The sequence below is a fragment of the Haliotis asinina genome, chromosome 14, assembly GCF_037392515.1.
Source record: "Haliotis asinina isolate JCU_RB_2024 chromosome 14, JCU_Hal_asi_v2, whole genome shotgun sequence".
NCBI classification, from domain to species: Eukaryota; Metazoa; Mollusca; class Gastropoda; order Lepetellida; family Haliotidae; genus Haliotis; species Haliotis asinina.
The window spans coordinates 36,221,880-36,240,299 of NC_090293.1; the positions used below are offsets into that span (position 1 = coordinate 36,221,880).

The following is an 18,420-nucleotide window of genomic DNA, read 5'->3' on the forward strand; positions in this document are numbered from 1 at the left end:
TTCCATAGAAACTGGATGAGAGTCATAGTAGTAACTTTACTTACCCACACCTTAATGGAGTTTAGTCAGTCTTAAAATGGTACCACATATGCAGAAATTTTAGTCCTCTCTAAGTCTGTAATATTTCACCATATTTTGTGACTTTTGATATTTTACAATTTTATTTAAAGGCTTTATCAGGAAAATTGCGAGATGGAAGTGATGACTTTATCGTCACTGATAGTCGTTTTTCCCTGTAGTTTGATATCCGTGTTCCATCTTTTCCTCGTCAGTTTTCCTGGCATTTATAATTATTCCTATATATTCGGCTACAGAGAAATGACTGACTATTTCATTTGGTTTCAGGATTTCGTAGCGATGTGTCTGGATGCAGAAGTGACCACTGTCCAAGGAGGTGTAGCGAAAACACATGAATTACCAACTCTTGTCCGTCAAAAACCAAAGTGTTTCAAAATGGCAGGTAGGTGTGAATGTGCGGGTCACAACCAGTGTTAGGGGCTCGCTCTGCTCTGGGTATCCTACCTGTGTAGCATGTTAACCAATCCAGACTTTAGAAAACATCGAAGATTTGGGAACATGTTACAGTGAGTCTGCATCTGTTGTTGGTATTCTACCAAGACGTAATATTGCTCTGGTGACAGTGTAAATATCTGTGTGGGGTCAATTAATTGTGTCAATTCTGAAGCAACTATAGTTATTGTAGCAGTGGAAATACAAATACATGTAGTGATATAAGTATTATTAGTGACAGTAACAGCAGCGGTGGCAATAATGGAAGTAAAAGTAACAGTAGTAATGGTGATGGTGTTAATGGCGGTAGTTGTGCTGTTTCTGTTTGTGAGACCAGAGGCGCAGAATTATTAAGGCTTTTTATACATTCACTACAATCTCAACTGAACTGATATATGACCTTAATGGATGCACTGCAAGCGCTGAATTGCAACGTAGTAAAGAAATTACAGTTATGAGACTAACGGTATCCAATTTATTCAGCATTACAATTGTCCTATAGCAAGGCCTTAAGAGACGTCGAGTCAAAGGGGCGACGTCAAGCGTGGCCGTCCGTGTGCTCGTTCAACTTGCGGTATGCAAGCGTCAGACGCCACGTTAGACCTAGGGGTCAGGGCTGCAGATGTCAGGGGGAGGGGGATGCCTGCAGGGTGGTTGTGGAATGGCCTATCGTAGTGTGTCACAATTTTAACTCACAACTTCACTTGCGATTCCTATGGAGGCGTCTCAAGTACAGACAATATGGGAATTTCCATTACACATCATCACGTGACATATTTAAATCTAGGAATATGATTGGTCGGGGGGCGGGGTTTCAAACGACTATTAATTAGAGGTGCACGTTCTGCTTACGGTGGTATTTGGAGGCCGTTGTAGGCACGGGTACTTGTGTGTAGTTGGGAGCTTGCACTGCGGGTACGTATTGGCGTTAGGACGTCCACACACGTGAACTGATGATGGCGTTAATAAGTACTCCGTGCACCGTGTGTAATGCATTATAACTGAGATTTTTCAACGTTACGACCAAGACTCGGGTATAAGACTTCGATAATGCCGTACCATGCGTGCACCAGATACACTTTGCAGTTTGATCTTTTCGAGACAAAAAAATTACAAAATTGCATCGTATGATTTTTTGCCTTTTTATTTTTTATAGAAGAATAAGGATAGTCTGTTTGTTGTATTACTGATATCCACTTATGTGGATGAGAAATGTGTCAGAGCGGATCCTGACATACACAGGTGAAACTCGTCAGAGCGAAGGAGTGAGTGGAACAAATACGGTAAGGAAGTTTGATAATATTATGCGGTGTTAATTGTTTTCCTTTGTACTAGAACCAGGATAGAAGACGTATTCAGCATGGCTCAGGCAGCATACGTGGACCATATGCCGATTCCGTACCATCAGCCCCGATATGGTGAGTGCCTCAACACTAGAAACGTAAAGGTGGTGCTTCACTGCGTCCTAGACAATTACCTTCTAGCTTAAAACCATGCAAACCGCCTTGGTGCTAAAATGCCAAACGTAATGAGCTGGACAGATCTCCGACTCGCGTGTGCTCCAGTTGAGACAGAAGGGGTGCTTTCTCTCAGCTACACCGTAGAGTTAAACACTACGAACTAATGGTATATAGATCGCTTGTTTTCCTCTGTAACTTAGGAACGTGCGGTCTATCCAGGGACAGAAACGTGATGGTAATATGGCACTTCTATATCACAACATTGCTTACAGATTACACTTACGACTATTCGTCCGATGTGTCGTCCCCTGCGTCTTCTTCGGGGTCCCCCCAACACTCACCCCTGGTGTCTGACGACGACACCGCCAACCACTGGTTCGGCAACAATCCAGGTAAATACCTTCATGCATAACTTGGACTCTAAAACAGCGGGAATGTCTTACTTTTATCCAACTTGTAGTTTCTAAATCTCTTTAAACGTACAGGGTGTACTACTGTTGTGAACGATGGTTCACGTGTTTTCGATGAAATTGTCATATTTTCGTTGTGTCTATGTTAATTCTAGCATGACCTTGAAATACGATTACATGGCAGAACACATCTCCTCAGCAATTACTGTTTTACGAGGTTTTTTTTCGCTTATAATAGAATATTTTAGTTCATTTTGAAGTCATTTATTCCAGTGGAGGTGACGTACAATGGGTGCCTCGTGAGCGACCCAGCCCAAGAGTACACCCCCCTCGCTCCCGTGGACAGTTCGTGTATGCACTATGTCGACCCCCACCCAGAAGGTAAGCCAATACACCAGTCACATCCGACCAAGCGACCTGTGAGTAGTCAACTGTTGAAACGTGCTGACTTATATAAACGATGAGAATGATGAAATGTAGGGTTATCAGTCTGGCTCAATCACTCAGCTTCCTGTAGTTAATGCAAAGATACCATGGTAAAACCAGTTTAGTGGTCATACTGAAAATATTAAGACAGTTAGAATATGCATAAACGAAAGTACCGTATGTTTTGTATTTTGAAGAACAACGTGATCATGTATTACAGCTGAGAGACACCTGTCGAGAGTACACCACCGGGGCAGTGAACCTATGAGGATAGAGACGCTGGAAGATCAAGTGTATGCTGTCTTTGGAAGGCATCGCTACAGTATTGATCCAGAGGACAAGTTTGATGCCAATAACTGTGAGTGTCAGATATCTTTCAGCACGCACATACGTGCTGAATATATCACGTCAGAAAATATTGCTATTCCCAAACTGGACCTTCTTTATTCTGACACATCTGTCCCGATGCCGATAGTACTGTCTCATAATGCTCATGTAGTTCAAAAAGGCATAAAAAAGTGTCAGGATGGTTCGTTGTTACTTCGATTATTTTGAGATGGCTATGGACAGTATTATGACAACTATAAAACCATATCATGATTGAAACACTATCCGAAAAGGTTAACTTGTGTCCAGATATTAAGACGCGAAAATTGTGTTTGCATTATTAACGTTTCGAAGGTTTTGCGTTTTTACCACAATTATCTCATAAAGCACGCTAGACACGTTACATCTAAATACTTTTGATCATACACATGTAAGCGTGTTTAGAACTGACACGAGATGAAGTCTTCGCTAAATAGATAGGATTGTACTTAGTGCGAGCATTTCATAGTTACCTCCCTGTCAAGTGTCAGCAAGAAGTAAATGAACGTGACTGTGTTCGACATATTCACGCCGACTGTTGAATCAATCCCACGAGTAGAACATAGAGCGTGTTGCGTTAACTACGTGTTTCCTTTTTAAAGGAATACACATTTGATTTGGAATTATCTCAGCATTGTTAGCTCTGAATAGACCTGAATGTGTTTTGAATACTGCAGTGGTTTACAAGACGGTAGAGGTGTAGGAAGTCAGGCAGATATGGGCGTATTAGCTTGGACGTCCTGTACTATGTGTTACTGTAATACTTTCGCTTTGTACTGGAGCTAAGTAGCCACTGTTATTACCGCGCAATAGGCACGAGCCTGAACAAAATGGGCGTGATTTCAAAATACAGGAGCGATGGGGTAGCCAAGTGGTTTAAGTGTTGGCTCGTCACGCCAAAGACCCGGATTCGAATCTCTATACGGGTACCATATGTGAAGCCGATCTCTGGTGTCCTCCTGCTGCTGTAGCGGGAATATTGCTAAAAACAGCGTAAAACCAAACTCAGATAGTCAGTCAACCTACAGCTTCTTCTTGATTAGGTTTCTCGACTATTCACCCCTGCACCTTCGGGTTTGCTTAACTCACACAACCCCGTCGCATTCTTTACCATTACAACCAACTCCGTAAGGTGTGGGTCTGGTCACGTCTTATTTTAAAACAAAATTAAAGTTCTTTTGTCATAATAATTGAATGTCCAAAATCTTATAAACACAATTAAAGACTTGGCCGGTAAACACGTTAAATGGATGGGACAAGGAGCGATTTCATTACTATATTAGTCTTTCTAAATAACAAAGAGCATATTTCAACACTGATATTCTAGTACCTGTCAACAAAAACTAATTTTCTGTGTGCAAGTATATACGTACGGGGTATATGACGAAATAGCGCCTAATGGGAGCACGCGATGTATGTTTGCGTTCGTTCGCGAGCGTGTGGACGGGTGGGAGTAAAATTGGGTGGGAGACTAATTACACAGCGCCAGAAAACATTCTTATTACCAGTTATAAAGCTATATTGTTTGTTTATGAGTTCATGTTTTGTATATTTGTTTACAGGTTATACATCTAACGTTGCTGTCGTCACACACACAGGCATGGAAGAAACTGTCTTCTGTACTCAGCCCCCGAGACGCGCACAGGGCACCTCCAGGAACAAGAGATGTAAGACTTTAAATCCTGTTTCCTTTTGTTTATTAATATGTTATTTAAAAGGTGAACGTTGCTGTTACATGTGCAAACATGTATAATGTTATCATTTGATTTAATTAGTGGCTATTTCGTAACCGTTTTTCAGCACTCCGCCATAGATTACAAAAAGGTCGATCCATTATTGTAGTACGAAAACAGCTGCATAATACAAATAATTAGAATAAAAACAAATCTTCACGGATCTCTGGTCTCTTACGGAACAACGATGAAGGAATGTTACCAAATAACGCTAGATTTTGGCTTGTCGGGACCTTCAGCGTCACCATAAACATCATGGTTTCGCGTCGCTAAATTTACATAAATCATAAACTGAACGATCAAAAACTCTCAAACCGGCTGGCTATACTAACGTTACGGCGTCTTCAATTAACAGCCGCAGACACGTGTGCTATTATAATCACAGCTTTTGTCAAGTGATGTTATTGTTGCTTATGTTTAACCGCATCGCTGGTCCATAACCGAGGGAAATAAAGAGGTCTCCTGTAGAAATATTGATTAGCGTCTGTGCATTGAAATACAAGTAAAGGCTGTTGTCACTGCGAGACGATTGCGCCAGTGGCTGTGGGAATGTGAGATTGAGATTGTCAAACTCCTTTGTTCTGATAGAAAACTTATTAACAGTGACACTCAAAGGACCGTTTTGAGTTTTGCTTGACTGCTTCTACTGAACGAATGTTTTATTCAGTAAATATCTTAGTCACATTATTTTCAATTATGACGTTGTACAAAAATGTGTGATATTTTGGAATATGTCAAAACACAGATTGCGAACAAGCTGCGACGTGAAATCTAACTTATTCCATTCTCAACATTCGCGAGTTTAAGACGAAACGTGCCTCATGTTCAGTTGTGTAAGTTGTGGGAAACGATAGATACTTGAAACAGTCAGATGTTTTCCAAAGGGAAGGGGTTTGCTGAAGCGAGATGCCTTCAGTTCATGTGAACGTGACGGGTGTCATAACATCCTGTTATTTTATGTTGCCTGATACTGTATATTAGTTTGATAACTATTTTCTAAACTCTAAATGGCCACCTAAACAATCCCACAGCTCAGTTAAATCCATTACATATTCTAACAAGTGACCTCAGGACTTGATAAGAACATAAATCGTTACAACGAGTTATGAAAGCAGTAACCACCCACCCAGGGTGTATCCAACAAGACAGGTCTCCCCGCTCGACGTAAGGCGGTAACATGGATGAATTGTAACTTCTCCATCTATTTGACAGTTCCCCGTGTAACCCTAATGTCTCTATCTGTTTGACAGTACTCCGTGTAACCCAAATGTCGCCATCTGTTTGACAGTGCCCAGTGTAACCCTAATATGTCTCCATCTGTTTGACAGTGCCCAGTGTAACCCTAATATGTCTCTATCTGTTTGACAGTACTCCGTGTAATCCCAATGTCTCCATCTGTTTGACAGTGCCCAGTGTAACCCTAATGTCTCCATCTGTTTGACAGTGCTCCGTGTAGCCCTAATGTCTCCATCTGTTTGACAGTACTCCGTGTAACCCTAGTGTATCCATCTGTTTGACAGTACTCCGTGTAACCCTAATGTCTCCATCTGTTTGACAGTGCCCAGTGTAACCCTAATGTCTCCATCTGTTTGACAGTACTCCGTGTAACCCTAATGTCTCCATCTGTTTGACAGTACTCCATGTAACCCTAATGTCTCCATCTGTTTGACAGTACCCAGTGTAACCCTAATGTATCCATCTGTTTGACAGTACTCCGTGTAACCCTAATGTCTCCATCTGTTTGACAGTGCCCAGTGTAACCCTAATGTCTCCATCTGTTTGGCAGTACTCCATGTAACCCTAATGTCTCCGTCTGTTTGACAGTACTCCGTGTAACCCTAATGTCTCCATCTGTTTGACAGTGCCCAGTGTAACCCTAATGTATCCATCTGTTTGACAGTGCTCCGTGTAGCCCTAATGTCTCCATCTGTTTGACAGTACTCCGTGTAACGCTAATGTATCCATCTGTTTGACAGTACTCCGTGTAACCCTAATATGTCTCCATCTGTTTGACAGTACTCCGTGTAACCCTAATGTCTCCATCTGTTTGACAGTACTCCGTGTAACCCTAATGTCTCCATCTGTTTGACAGTACTCCGTGTAACCTTAATGTCTCCATCTGTTTGACAGTACTCCGTGTAACCCTAATGTCTCCATCTGTTTGACAGTACTCCGTGTAACCCTAATGTCTCCATCTGTTTGACAGTACTCCATGTAACCCTAATGTCTCCATCTGTTTGACAGTACTCCGTGTAACCCTAACGTCTCCATCTGTTTGACAGTGCCCAGTGTAACCCTAATGTATCCATCTGTTTGGCAGTACTCCATGTAACCCTAATGTCTCCGTCTGTTTGACAGTACTCCGTGTAACCCTAATGTCTCCATCTGTTTGACAGTGCCCAGTGTAACCCTAATGTATCCATCTGTTTGACAGTGCTCCGTGTAGCCCTAATGTCTCCATCTGTTTGACAGTACTCCGTGTAACGCTAATGTATCCATCTGTTTGACAGTACTCCGTGTAACCCTAATATGTCTCCATCTGTTTGACAGTACTCCGTGTAACCCTAATGTCTCCATCTGTTTGACAGTGCTCCTTGTAACCCTAATGTCTCCATCTGTTTGACAGTACTCCGTGTAACCCTAATGTCTCCATCTGTTTGACAGTACTCCGTGTAACCTTAATGTCTCCATCTGTTTGACAGTACTCCGTGTAACCCTAATGTCTCCATCTGTTTGACAGTACTCCGTGTAACCCTAATGTCTCCATCTGTTTGACAGTACCCAGTGTAACCCTAATGTATCCATCTGTTTGACAGTACTCCGTGTAACCCTAATGTCTCCATCTGTTTGACAGTGCCCAGTGTAACCCTAATGTCTCCATCTGTTTGGCAGTACTCCATGTAACCCTAATGTCTCCGTCTGTTTGACAGTACTCCGTGTAACCCTAATGTCTCCATCTGTTTGACAGTGCCCAGTGTAACCCTAATGTATCCATCTGTTTGACAGTGCTCCGTGTAGCCCTAATGTCTCCATCTGTTTGACAGTACTCCGTGTAACGCTAATGTATCCATCTGTTTGACAGTACTCCGTGTAACCCTAATATGTCTCCATCTGTTTGACAGTACTCCGTGTAACCCTAATGTCTCCATCTGTTTGACAGTGCTCCTTGTAACCCTAATGTCTCCATCTGTTTGACAGTACTCCGTGTAACCCTAATGTCTCCATCTGTTTGACAGTACTCCGTGTAACCTTAATGTCTCCATCTGTTTGACAGTACTCCGTGTAACCCTAATGTCTCCATCTGTTTGACAGTACTCCGTGTAACCCTAATGTCTCCATCTGTTTGACAGTACTCCATGTAACCCTAATGTCTCCATCTGTTTGACAGTACTCCGTGTAACCCTAACGTCTCCATCTGTTTGACAGTGCCCAGTGTAACCCTAATGTATCCATCTGTTTGACAGTGCTCCTTGTAACCCTAATGTCTCCATCTGTTTGACAGTACTCCGTGTAACGCTAATGTATCCATCTGTTTGACAGTACTCCGTGTAACCCTAATATGTCTCCATCTGTTTGACAGTACTCCGTGTAACCCTAATGTCTCCATCTGTTTGACAGTACTCCGTGTAACCCTAATGTCTCCATCTGTTTGACAGTACTCCGTGTAACCTTAATGTCTCCATCTGTTTGACAGTACTCCGTGTAACCCTAATGTCTCCATCTGTTTGACAGTACTCCGTGTAACCCTAATGTATCCATCTGTTTGACAGTACTCCGTGTAACCCTAATATGTCTCCATCTGTTTGACAGTACTCCGTGTAACCCTAATATGTCTCCATCTGTTTGACAGTACTCCGTGTAACCCTAATGTCTCCATCTGTTTGACAGTACTCCGTGTAACCCTAATGTCTCCATCTGTTTGACAGTACCCCGTGTAACCCTAATGTATCCATCTGTTTGACAGTGCCCCGTGCAGAGAGGCTGTGGGAGTTCATCTTGCGGCTTTTGCTTGACGCCAACTTCAACCCGTCACACATAGAATGGGTGGATAGAGAGAAGGGAATGTTCAGGTTGGTCAATTCTAGGGCCATTGCCAAGATGTGGGGAAAGAGAAAGAACAACTTGGACATGACCTATGAGAAGCTGAGCCGAGCTATGAGGTATACATATTAACTGTTGCGACATCTCCGGGTTTTTGTTAGTAACACAGCCATTATACAATACAACATATAAACACAACATAATGTTGAACCCGGTGTTCCGACAGTTTTCATTAACTTCCAGAGATATACAATGCCAGTGCAATATGTGTGGTGTGTAAGAATCTTTTTCGGGCCAAGATATGTAAGCTGAAATTTTGACGAATCTACAAGTTGAAATATGATGTTAGCTTGTCATCTACAACATCAGAGTTAGTTTCAAAATCTTTATCGTGAAATTTCAACTAATAATCTATCTTGAAATTTCCACAGAACACCTTGCGATTTCAAGAAAAAGTGCTCCTTCCGTCATCCGTAATTCTCATATGGGATACATAGTTGTAAAATGAAGGTTATAGTCAGTGTGTGGTCAGGTAATTCATCTGCGGAAGTGTTCCGCCTTGCACTATGTTCAGACTAGATATCAACAAGCCCCGCTCCACACGGACATTTCTGTGATATCTTATTTCACTAGTGAAGACACGGTGTTAGTGTATAGCATTTACAACAATAATCAGCTGATCGGTGTTCAGGTTACGCTGACCGAGATCTGTCGCCAAGCTTCTTGTGTCACACTCAACCAGTAAGCGTCCGCTGTGTTTGCAAATAATGCCGATTACAAGTGCACTAGCGGGGGTATTCTCTACCCGGCTCCCTGACCTACTTATGTAAAGGGGGTGTGCGGATGGCGAGCGTCGCGTAAGACGGGGAATGCAGAGTGAGGTGAACGGCCACAAAAAGTACAAAATCCACAAACAAGATGAAATCTCATTGAAATATTTTTAGCGATTCGCAATTGCGATTGAGTGCGTCGTGTTTTCGTTATTGAGTTGGGTGTATATACATACGCAAGTATTTGTTTGTGTTCAATACATATAATGTTGTAATCGAAGTATATATGTGTAACGTTTCGTCATATGCCATTTCTTTTTAAATGTAGTGGTCAGTAGGTTGTGGTCTGGCGGTGCTATGCATTCGTTTTATGGAATGTGTTAAAAGTCCAAACTGTTGTGATGAACAGAGAACACTCAAGTTTCTTTTAACAGTTAACCTATTTCCCTTCACATTCACTCGTGCCATATCATGCTGAATTAGAGAATTCCGTTACATTATCCTCAACCATCAATGACTTCGTTTTTGTGTAATAATGCTGTCTTTTTTACAGATACTACTACCATCGGAAAATTTTGCAACCAGTGTTTGGTAAGAAGCTGGTGTACAAGTTTGGACCAAACTCGACGGGCTGGCAGCAGACTGGGATGTGTACGCCTTCATAGGCAGCTATGTTAATATATATATAAATATATATATCCCCTGTTGATAGATGATGTAACTTATGTTGAACCAGTTAGAGAAGTTTGATTATAAATTCTCTAAAGTATAATACATTATGTAGCCAAACGTTTGAATTTTCTGTGAAATGTGTCTTTATGTTACTGTTCCATTTTGAGGCTTGTTGCACAACTACCTGGTTCTTGTAGTTGTGCAACACAAAGTTTGAGATGAAGAGATTCCATGTTGTGCAACACAAAGTTTGAGATGAAGAGATTCCATGTTGTGCATGCTGTTTCTTCAACGAAAGATTGCATATTTCTAAAGTAATATTGTTTTTTGTAAATATTTAAATAGTGCTAAACTTATACCCCGGTGCTCAACTATGTATTGATGAATTTTTATATTACATGTATTTTGATATTTTTTATCAATGTTTTGATGTCTGTGCATTAAACATGTGTAGGTGTTGCTTTTAAAAGCATTTATAATAAATTGGCTTAGTTCCTGCTTTGTCTAACAAACGCTTAGCTATGTACTCAACGCAACAAGTCACGTTAAACGTTAATAATACTCTCCACAAGATGTAGGAATGTATGAGTCTAGATATCAAGTGAATAAGAACATCATTACAACTTTCTCAATGGTTGTTGCCGTTAGGACGAGCGAGTCCAAACCATTGTATCATATATATTGTTCACTTGGTAAATATTTTGTAGAAATCGTTATTAAACTTTATCTATATCGCCCCCCATTTACCGCCTAAAGTGCCGAATTCAATACATAAATCATGTCAAAAGTTTCAGGAAGACATAGGTGCTATTCAAAGTTAAAGTCAAGACAATTGCTATTCAAAGTTAGTAGTCAAGACAATTGCTTTTCAGAGTTAGTGATCAAGACAGGTGCTATTCAAAGTTAGTAGTTAAGACAACTGCTTTTCAAAGATAGTGATCAAGACAAGTGCTATTCAAAGTTAGTAGTCAAGACAATTGCTTTTCAGAGTTAGTGATCAAGACAGGTGCTATTCAAAGTTAGTAGTCAAGACAATTGCTTTTCAAAGTTTGTTACGTAAGTTTGTACGTGACGTATAGATCTTGCACAACATAATGCTCTTGGATTGATCTCATGCATATACTTTTCCCTGTGCACCACCAACCTGTGTTCTCTTATTTCCAGAGATATTTAAGTGATGAGGTATCTAATCCATGTGTTGCTAGTCAGCGTTATTGCTCCTTCATTAATGTTGTACGACAACAACCGCAATATGAAAATTACTTCACCAACATTCATTTAGACGTAGCAAAAATATCCATATAATTTAAATTGTGTCTTTCAAATTGAATATTTCCTCCTCCTCCTTCCCCCATCCTCGTCATCATCGCCATAATCGCATCAATCGTCGTCGTCGTCGTCGTCGTCATCGTCATCATCGATGGTACTCACCCATGTTCTGTAATTCCTATTCATTCTATACTGTCACCCATAATGAATTCAGGTCAGAATATGTTTGCTCCTTGGTACCATAAATTACTTTTACTCTATTACATTGTCACACGCCTAAATGTCATAGTAAGCGTGGTCACCCTGTTTTCTCTGTTCGCTGTTCTCCTCGAGTTACCTTTTCTATCACCTGCAACATCTCAAGTCCTGACTTCGTCATACTCTGTCTCATTCTCTTGCCTGAAGGTCTCACCTTGCCACAACCATTCCAACTGTTCTCTCTCTCATGACCACTATAAAAAAGGTTGTTTTAGGAGCCACATTCCGATATCAGTTACACATTCAGAGAATCTCGTGAAGTTACGTGCCGACATGTTCCGCCTGTGACAAAGTATTCAACTGGAACAAAACTTTCCTTTTTCCGATAGTAATTATGAAGTTTAAGAATTACATTTGCATTCATATTTCTGTTTCTTTTGTATGCCTTATATTTTACATTGATTTTTTTACCGATTACACCAAGAAGTCGACTACTCAGCTTTATTTGTATGTTTCCATATTCTATAAACCAAGACAGCATAATGTTATACATTTGCACAGTCTGGGCGGTGTCCAAAATGAAACTGCCATTTTGTTGATCTTAACATATTTTGTTTTGGTTGTGAATAAAAGATATATTTTTATGAAATGTGTCCTGTTGAATGACTTCGCTTGTCTGAATAGGGGCAGTGTACTGTGGACCATGATCTGTTGTGGTGTCTAGGTCCAAACCATTATATACTGACTCACTCTAGACTAGAGCAGTGGGTTGTACCCAGATCCAGATTTGACAAATGTGTGGTGTCTAAGTCTATTCTAGACAATACTTGCTTTCCAAGAAAGTCAAGGTTTGGTGTTCAATCAAGGTCGAGTTTTAATCTTGACCATGACTCTTGTTTTAAATTTAAACCATGAATCAAAATGTGTATCCTGTGTTTTGACATGCAAAATAAAGTACACAAGTTGTGTTTCTTCCAGTTAGATACAAATACAAAAACCTTATAATAAAATGGAAAATATTTGTTGCACACTGCAAATACACATGTTTTATAAGCAAAATGACATTGTAACAATAAACAGATAGAGAGATTTATTCCAGTAGAAGGCCGTAGGCCCCAACACATTCAAAATGAAATTCAGTTGTTATAGTCAGAGGTACAGTCATCATTCAAGCGTGTTTATAATAACCCTTTAATTTTAACATAAAATAATTACAAGGCCACATATTTTACCGTGTCTTCATTAGTATTCTTGATAAGATTTGCTAAAGGATACTCGAAATAGTTGTGAATAGGATTCACCTATGAACAGTACATGGATTTCATCTTCAATACAGGTTAGACCTTTAGATTTGGTCTACTTGGCTCAACCAGACATATCCGAAACCAAAATTAAAAAGAAGACTTTTATAACTTGTGATGCCCACGTTGTTATACCGCTGTCATCTAATGGTTTAAGCATAAGGTGGCTTTGCAAAGGTAATCTGTCATGAGGAAGGTGTAACAATCTACACCAATATTTGATTGCGCGGGTCATATAAATAATCTGCAGGGACATTCTGCAACATTCCACCAGGGCCATGGATTAACAAGTGTGTATGTTGCTAATATATATAATAGTCCACTACAAGATTTATATTAGCAACATTGGACAGGCAAAGATTGAGCAATGGACAGACAGAGAAACAATAGCACGTCCTTCCACAGTTGATGTGATGACAGACACAGCCAAGTGGGATGGCCAATAAAGGCCATTAATTTCATATGCAGTAATTAATGGAAGTAACAAAGAGGAACAAGGTAGGTGACAAGACACTGTATGCTGTGGTAGTGATAAAAATTAAGAATACAGATTAAATAATACCAAATAATTATCATATGGCCTGGCTACATAGTTTGTTTGTTTTTTAAGTATTTGGAAGATGGCTGCCCTGAATTAGACACTATAACACTAGCTTGAGATGCTAATTTACAACCAAATTGTGCCTTGGACAAAACGAGTTTTGGTGGAAATATTCAGCCAAGGTATTTTTAAAAAGATACTGTTTCTATTTGGTTCCCATTAAAAAAACACTTTTCATAAGATCTAAGGGGCCCTCCATTTCTGGAAACAACCACTTTTGCTTTCTTAAGGTTTCCTTTCATTCCTGTTTTCATGCAAAATAATTCAAGGGCATTTATGTTCTTTTCCTCAAGTTGAATACAGGAGTCTGAAAGATCCGGAATATCAACAGCAAACATACGGGCATGCACATTATTGAAAACAGCAGTAATACGTATTTCATTACCACCCTCATTTTGCATAATTGAGCATAAATGATTAATAGATATCATAAACATCTGAGGGCTTAAAATGCATCCCTGGCGGGTACCCATATTACGTGAATTTTGTTTAAGAAGTTCCTCAGGGGTTCTAACACAGCCACAAAGTAAATTATACATACGTGCGTTAATTTCTAAAATCTTCCTATCTAATCCAACCTAATGAAGAGTATCTATAAGTATATCATGTTTTATAGTATGTAACGCTTTGAAAAATCGACAAAAAGACACTAAAATCTACCCTGTTTCTTGCATGAATAATTATGTATGACAGCATGAAGTTTAAAAATGTGGTCTGTTGTATAATAGATTTCCCTGAAACAAGTCTGATATTCACATATGATATTATTTAAATCGCACCAGGTTTGTAATCTTTTGTTCAGAATAGATAATTAATTTACAAAGGAAGTCAATGAGGGATATATCACGATAATTATCAAGGTAGTTCTTGTCGCCGGATTTTAACAAAGCAAATAATGCCCTTATCTAACTGTGGGTAAGGGTAGGGTCATAACTTCTGTTCAGAAGAAACTTTAAGTAAGAGTAGGTACAATGAAAGTTTCATTGCAACAATAAACAGCGATGTTGTGATAACCACTGCAGATGGTTCCTACGGCCATTCTAGGCAGATGTCGGTAGCCCCATATACCTGTAGTTTTGTCATAATGAATCGGCCCACTCAATGACCCAATGATGTGGCTGCTGATGATATCACCGTTAACATCCGGTTGCGTAGGTATATAACCCGCAGCAACCTCTTGGGATGTTCACTTCTGGGTTGATCGCATGGCTGGCCTGTTATATTGACACGGTTAAATAGCCGAGTTATGGAGTGTCTTGTGCAACCCAATGCCCTTGCAGTATGCTGTTGGAAGCACCCATTTATGACATTCCTGTGGTCCGTTGTCGTTCCGCCGATGTCAATCTTGGCATTTTCTGTTGAAAATTTTGTCGAGTGATTCCCGATATTTCTGCTCTGTTCTATTTCTATTCACAATCAGTGTTCTTCATTAATTTTACTACTTAGGTCATAAATGTGGTATTGCATCAACAATTACACCTGTGTACTTTCTTTTGCTAGTCAGTTTAGATAATAGAAACCATATACTTCCACACATATTTAAAGCCGACATTCAAGCCGACACAGCTTGACATATCACTATCAGTGTTACAATAAGAAATTAATTTTTGCCTTTAACATAAGTCCAAAAGACGTGGATACAATTAACTTTATGAGATTAACAAGAAATTTGGGCGAGGGTATCTTTCAAACCCCTTATTCAACAATGGACTTCGACAGTAAATTGTATTTGCCCACTGATGTTGTGGACAAGCATGGTGACAGAACATCCTGTTCAACAGGGAGATCTTGTTTTTGCACATCCGTGTGGCGAAGTGGCAGTTGATCGCAAAAGCAAACGTGGGAAACATCCGCTTTCTCAGCTTTCTAGAACAAATACCCCCAAAATCATGGAGATGTTTCAGTAACCGTGTTTATCATGTTAGGTATCTCCATCGTTAACATGATCGCGCATGTTTCACGACAGAACAGAAAGCTGTCAATTATTCCCATATACATGATCCAATATATAGACACTGGGACAATATGAGTCGCCAGCTGAACTGGAGTGTGACGCTCCCACCTGCCATGTACAAAACATGCCAATTTATCTCGGGAGTCCGGTTTCGATGTCGATTATATCCGCCATTACTACTTCACTGTCTTGACTGAAACGTTTGAGTGGATATGATAAACGCACAGGGAACATATTAGTCGGTACTGAAGTGTAACAGTAGATGTTAAACCACCGGCGATCTAAAACCACGATTAGATTGGATAACATTGGGAAAATGGAAAGTTGACGTTTATGGCTTTCTATCAAGTTTCATGCTACGAGGGTCAGCATTGTTGTTGTCGTCTTCAATGCAAAGGCATCCTTCATAATCTCCGTGCCGATATTCGTTCCGATAAATCTCCACTGCAAACATAGTGGATGATGCAAATATCGACCTAGAACAAAAGGTGTCAGTATGTCGTTCCAAGTAGTATTGTGTACTGACGCTTCCTTGCGCTCCATGGAGAGGTCTTGGCTCCAGCACAGGCATGCTACTCCAGAGCACTGCCAATTAAGTTTACATCCTGCCAATCGTTCGCAAAGCCTCCTTGTGTTGTAGACGCGACGACGCTCGTTCACTAGCAAATTAATCAAATGAAGCAAGTCATAACTATATGAGAATCAATAAGATGGACACTAATAAGTCATTGGAGATCAACTGATCTTCCAACAAATATTCACAGATCCAACTCAAGTGTGTGACGTTCCTACATGCAGCATGAGCACACATATCCGCCGCTGTACCATATGTTGGTGTTGAGGCCTCACTGACCATGTGTCCTACATACGCTAAAATATACCGATGAATGGAGATTACATTATATTGATAGAATGTTAAGGACAGTATAGTTAGTATCAAACCCAAAGATTTATATCGGTATAAAAAATCGTTACCCACCAGGACAGGATATTGTTAAAATGTAGTAAAATGTATAGGTTCTAAGCAATGTGTTTTGTCCATCTTAAGGTTTTACGAATGTTTTACACTTTAGACAGAAATATAGTATCATTCTGTAACTCTCGGTTCATCGCACCTGGAAACACCTGCATCCACGATCATAACAAGTTCAGAGCCCCTGTCAGGACATTCTGTCACAGGGCTTTGAGAGCCAAGTTGGAAGATGTGTAGAAAACCCACATGTAGTCAACATCCTCATTGCAATTGGTGCGACTTCACTGAGTAGGTCCAAACACTTGCTTGACAACGGTATTATATTGTACCTACTCCGAAACGTTGCTCTCATTGCAATAAGGAAGCTGACTATCGGTAGAGCTAGGGTAGCCTGCCACAGTATGACGATATTTATTTGTGTGCACCGTGTGTGCAAGTTGTTTTTTTTTAACATACATTAACAGTGGAATCAATATCAACAGACCGCACATGACGTATAACTTGAGAAATGATGATTAGTTTACTCAAGACTAAACTACCATGTCTTTGCACTATCGGAAGCATTACAAAGTAAAATCATCACCATTAATAAAAATCGATTGATACGAATATGTAGCTGCAGGCAGTTCACATGTGGCAAAATGAGTATTTTCATCAGAAGAGTTATGTCTATGTAGTAGAAGCCAGTAATGTTATGATGTCTTTTTGAGTGTTCGTCAGGAACATATTACGCTTCATCATTTCAGACTGATTGACGAAATTTGGACTTGTTACAGTTTGAGCCCAAAGAAACGAATCTTTCTGTAGTATGAGCATGTTTGGTTGTAAACACATTATATTCTTACAGTGTTGCGGTTCTACATCAATATGCCCGTTATAGTGATAGTCAGTGTGACAATGTGTTTCATCAGCCATAAGATATTCAGAAACGAGAACCTGTAAATGCATGTTTTATGTTTAAAAGATAAGGATACACAGTAATACCAGAATATTTTCCGTGTGCTGATAAGAACAAGTACAGTGTACGTACACTCAGCACACATGGGTAGTGCAGTAATACAAACGATTCTCTGCACCCTGCTCAGTTTTCAAGCCCACAACAAACATATTCTAATTTTAATGAGACTCGCTGGGGGAGCGGCTATGGGCTCCAGGATATACACCGCGGTGACACTGCATCGCTTTGAGGCAAACTACGCGAGGTGTGTAAATATGTTTACTCATCTGGAACGCATGACCTGAAGGTAAAACGGGAATTTCCCCACAAATACCATAGCGTGGGTCTCTTATACAATGACAGGTGACACGAACGTCGTACTTTTTGTTCACCACCCAAATGAAAGGTTTAGCTTTCAAGATTAAAGACTTTGCACATATAAAAAAATAAATTACGTCAATGGATTTTTTTAATAAACGAAGTGCGTGCTTACTGTGTACACTTGACACACAGACGGGCGGACCAACACAGGCGGACCAACACAGGCGGACCAGCACAGGCGGACCAACACAGGCGGACCAGCACAGGCGGACCAGCACAGGCGGAGTAGGCATAGGTCATGCCTAACAGTGGACAAAGCAGTCTGTCTTTACTGATGTGATCCTGTTAACTGCAGTTGATCCCGAATATCATTGAGATCATCACAGTTAACAAGTCCACCACACTCACATGGCCACTGAAAGTTCTTTCACATTTTTAAGAAGGATATATTACACCGTAGAAATCTGAGGCAGGGTAT

At 40.3% G+C, this 18,420-nt stretch overlaps 1 protein-coding gene across 3 annotated transcripts; it reads left to right on the forward strand.

The window, feature by feature from the left end:
- The first annotated feature begins 345 nt into the window (after positions 1–345).
- On the forward strand, positions 346–12,499 carry LOC137261753 (ETS homologous factor-like). 3 transcript variants are annotated; one of them, XM_067799539.1, is made up of 8 exons: positions 346–460; positions 1,846–1,928; positions 2,243–2,362; positions 2,654–2,761; positions 3,027–3,164; positions 4,735–4,839; positions 8,870–9,065; positions 10,270–12,499. In XM_067799539.1, exons 2-8 carry the CDS (start codon positions 1,871–1,873, stop codon positions 10,379–10,381), a joined length of 837 nt encoding a protein of 278 aa, XP_067655640.1. In that variant the 5' UTR covers positions 346–460; positions 1,846–1,870; the 3' UTR covers positions 10,382–12,499. The 3 variants fall into 3 exon arrangements, with proteins under 3 accessions (XP_067655640.1, XP_067655639.1, XP_067655641.1); XM_067799538.1 differs by lacking the exon at positions 346–460 and adding an exon at positions 1,369–1,425; XM_067799540.1 differs by lacking the exon at positions 346–460 and adding an exon at positions 1,369–1,425 and having other exon boundaries at positions 8,870–8,975.
- The last annotated feature ends 5,921 nt before the right edge of the window (positions 12,500–18,420 follow it).

Excerpts from the sequence above, each read along its gene's own strand:
- LOC137261753 (XM_067799539.1), top strand. The coding sequence starts at position 1,871 with ATGGCTCAGGCAGCATACGTGGACCATATGCCGATTCCGTACCATCAG. Across the intron at positions 2,762-3,026 it reads TGTCGACCCCCACCCAGAAG|CTGAGAGACACCTGTCGAGA; the intron begins GTAAGCCAATAC and ends CATGTATTACAG. Across the intron at positions 4,840-8,869 it reads CACCTCCAGGAACAAGAGAT|TGCCCCGTGCAGAGAGGCTG; the intron begins GTAAGACTTTAA and ends TCTGTTTGACAG.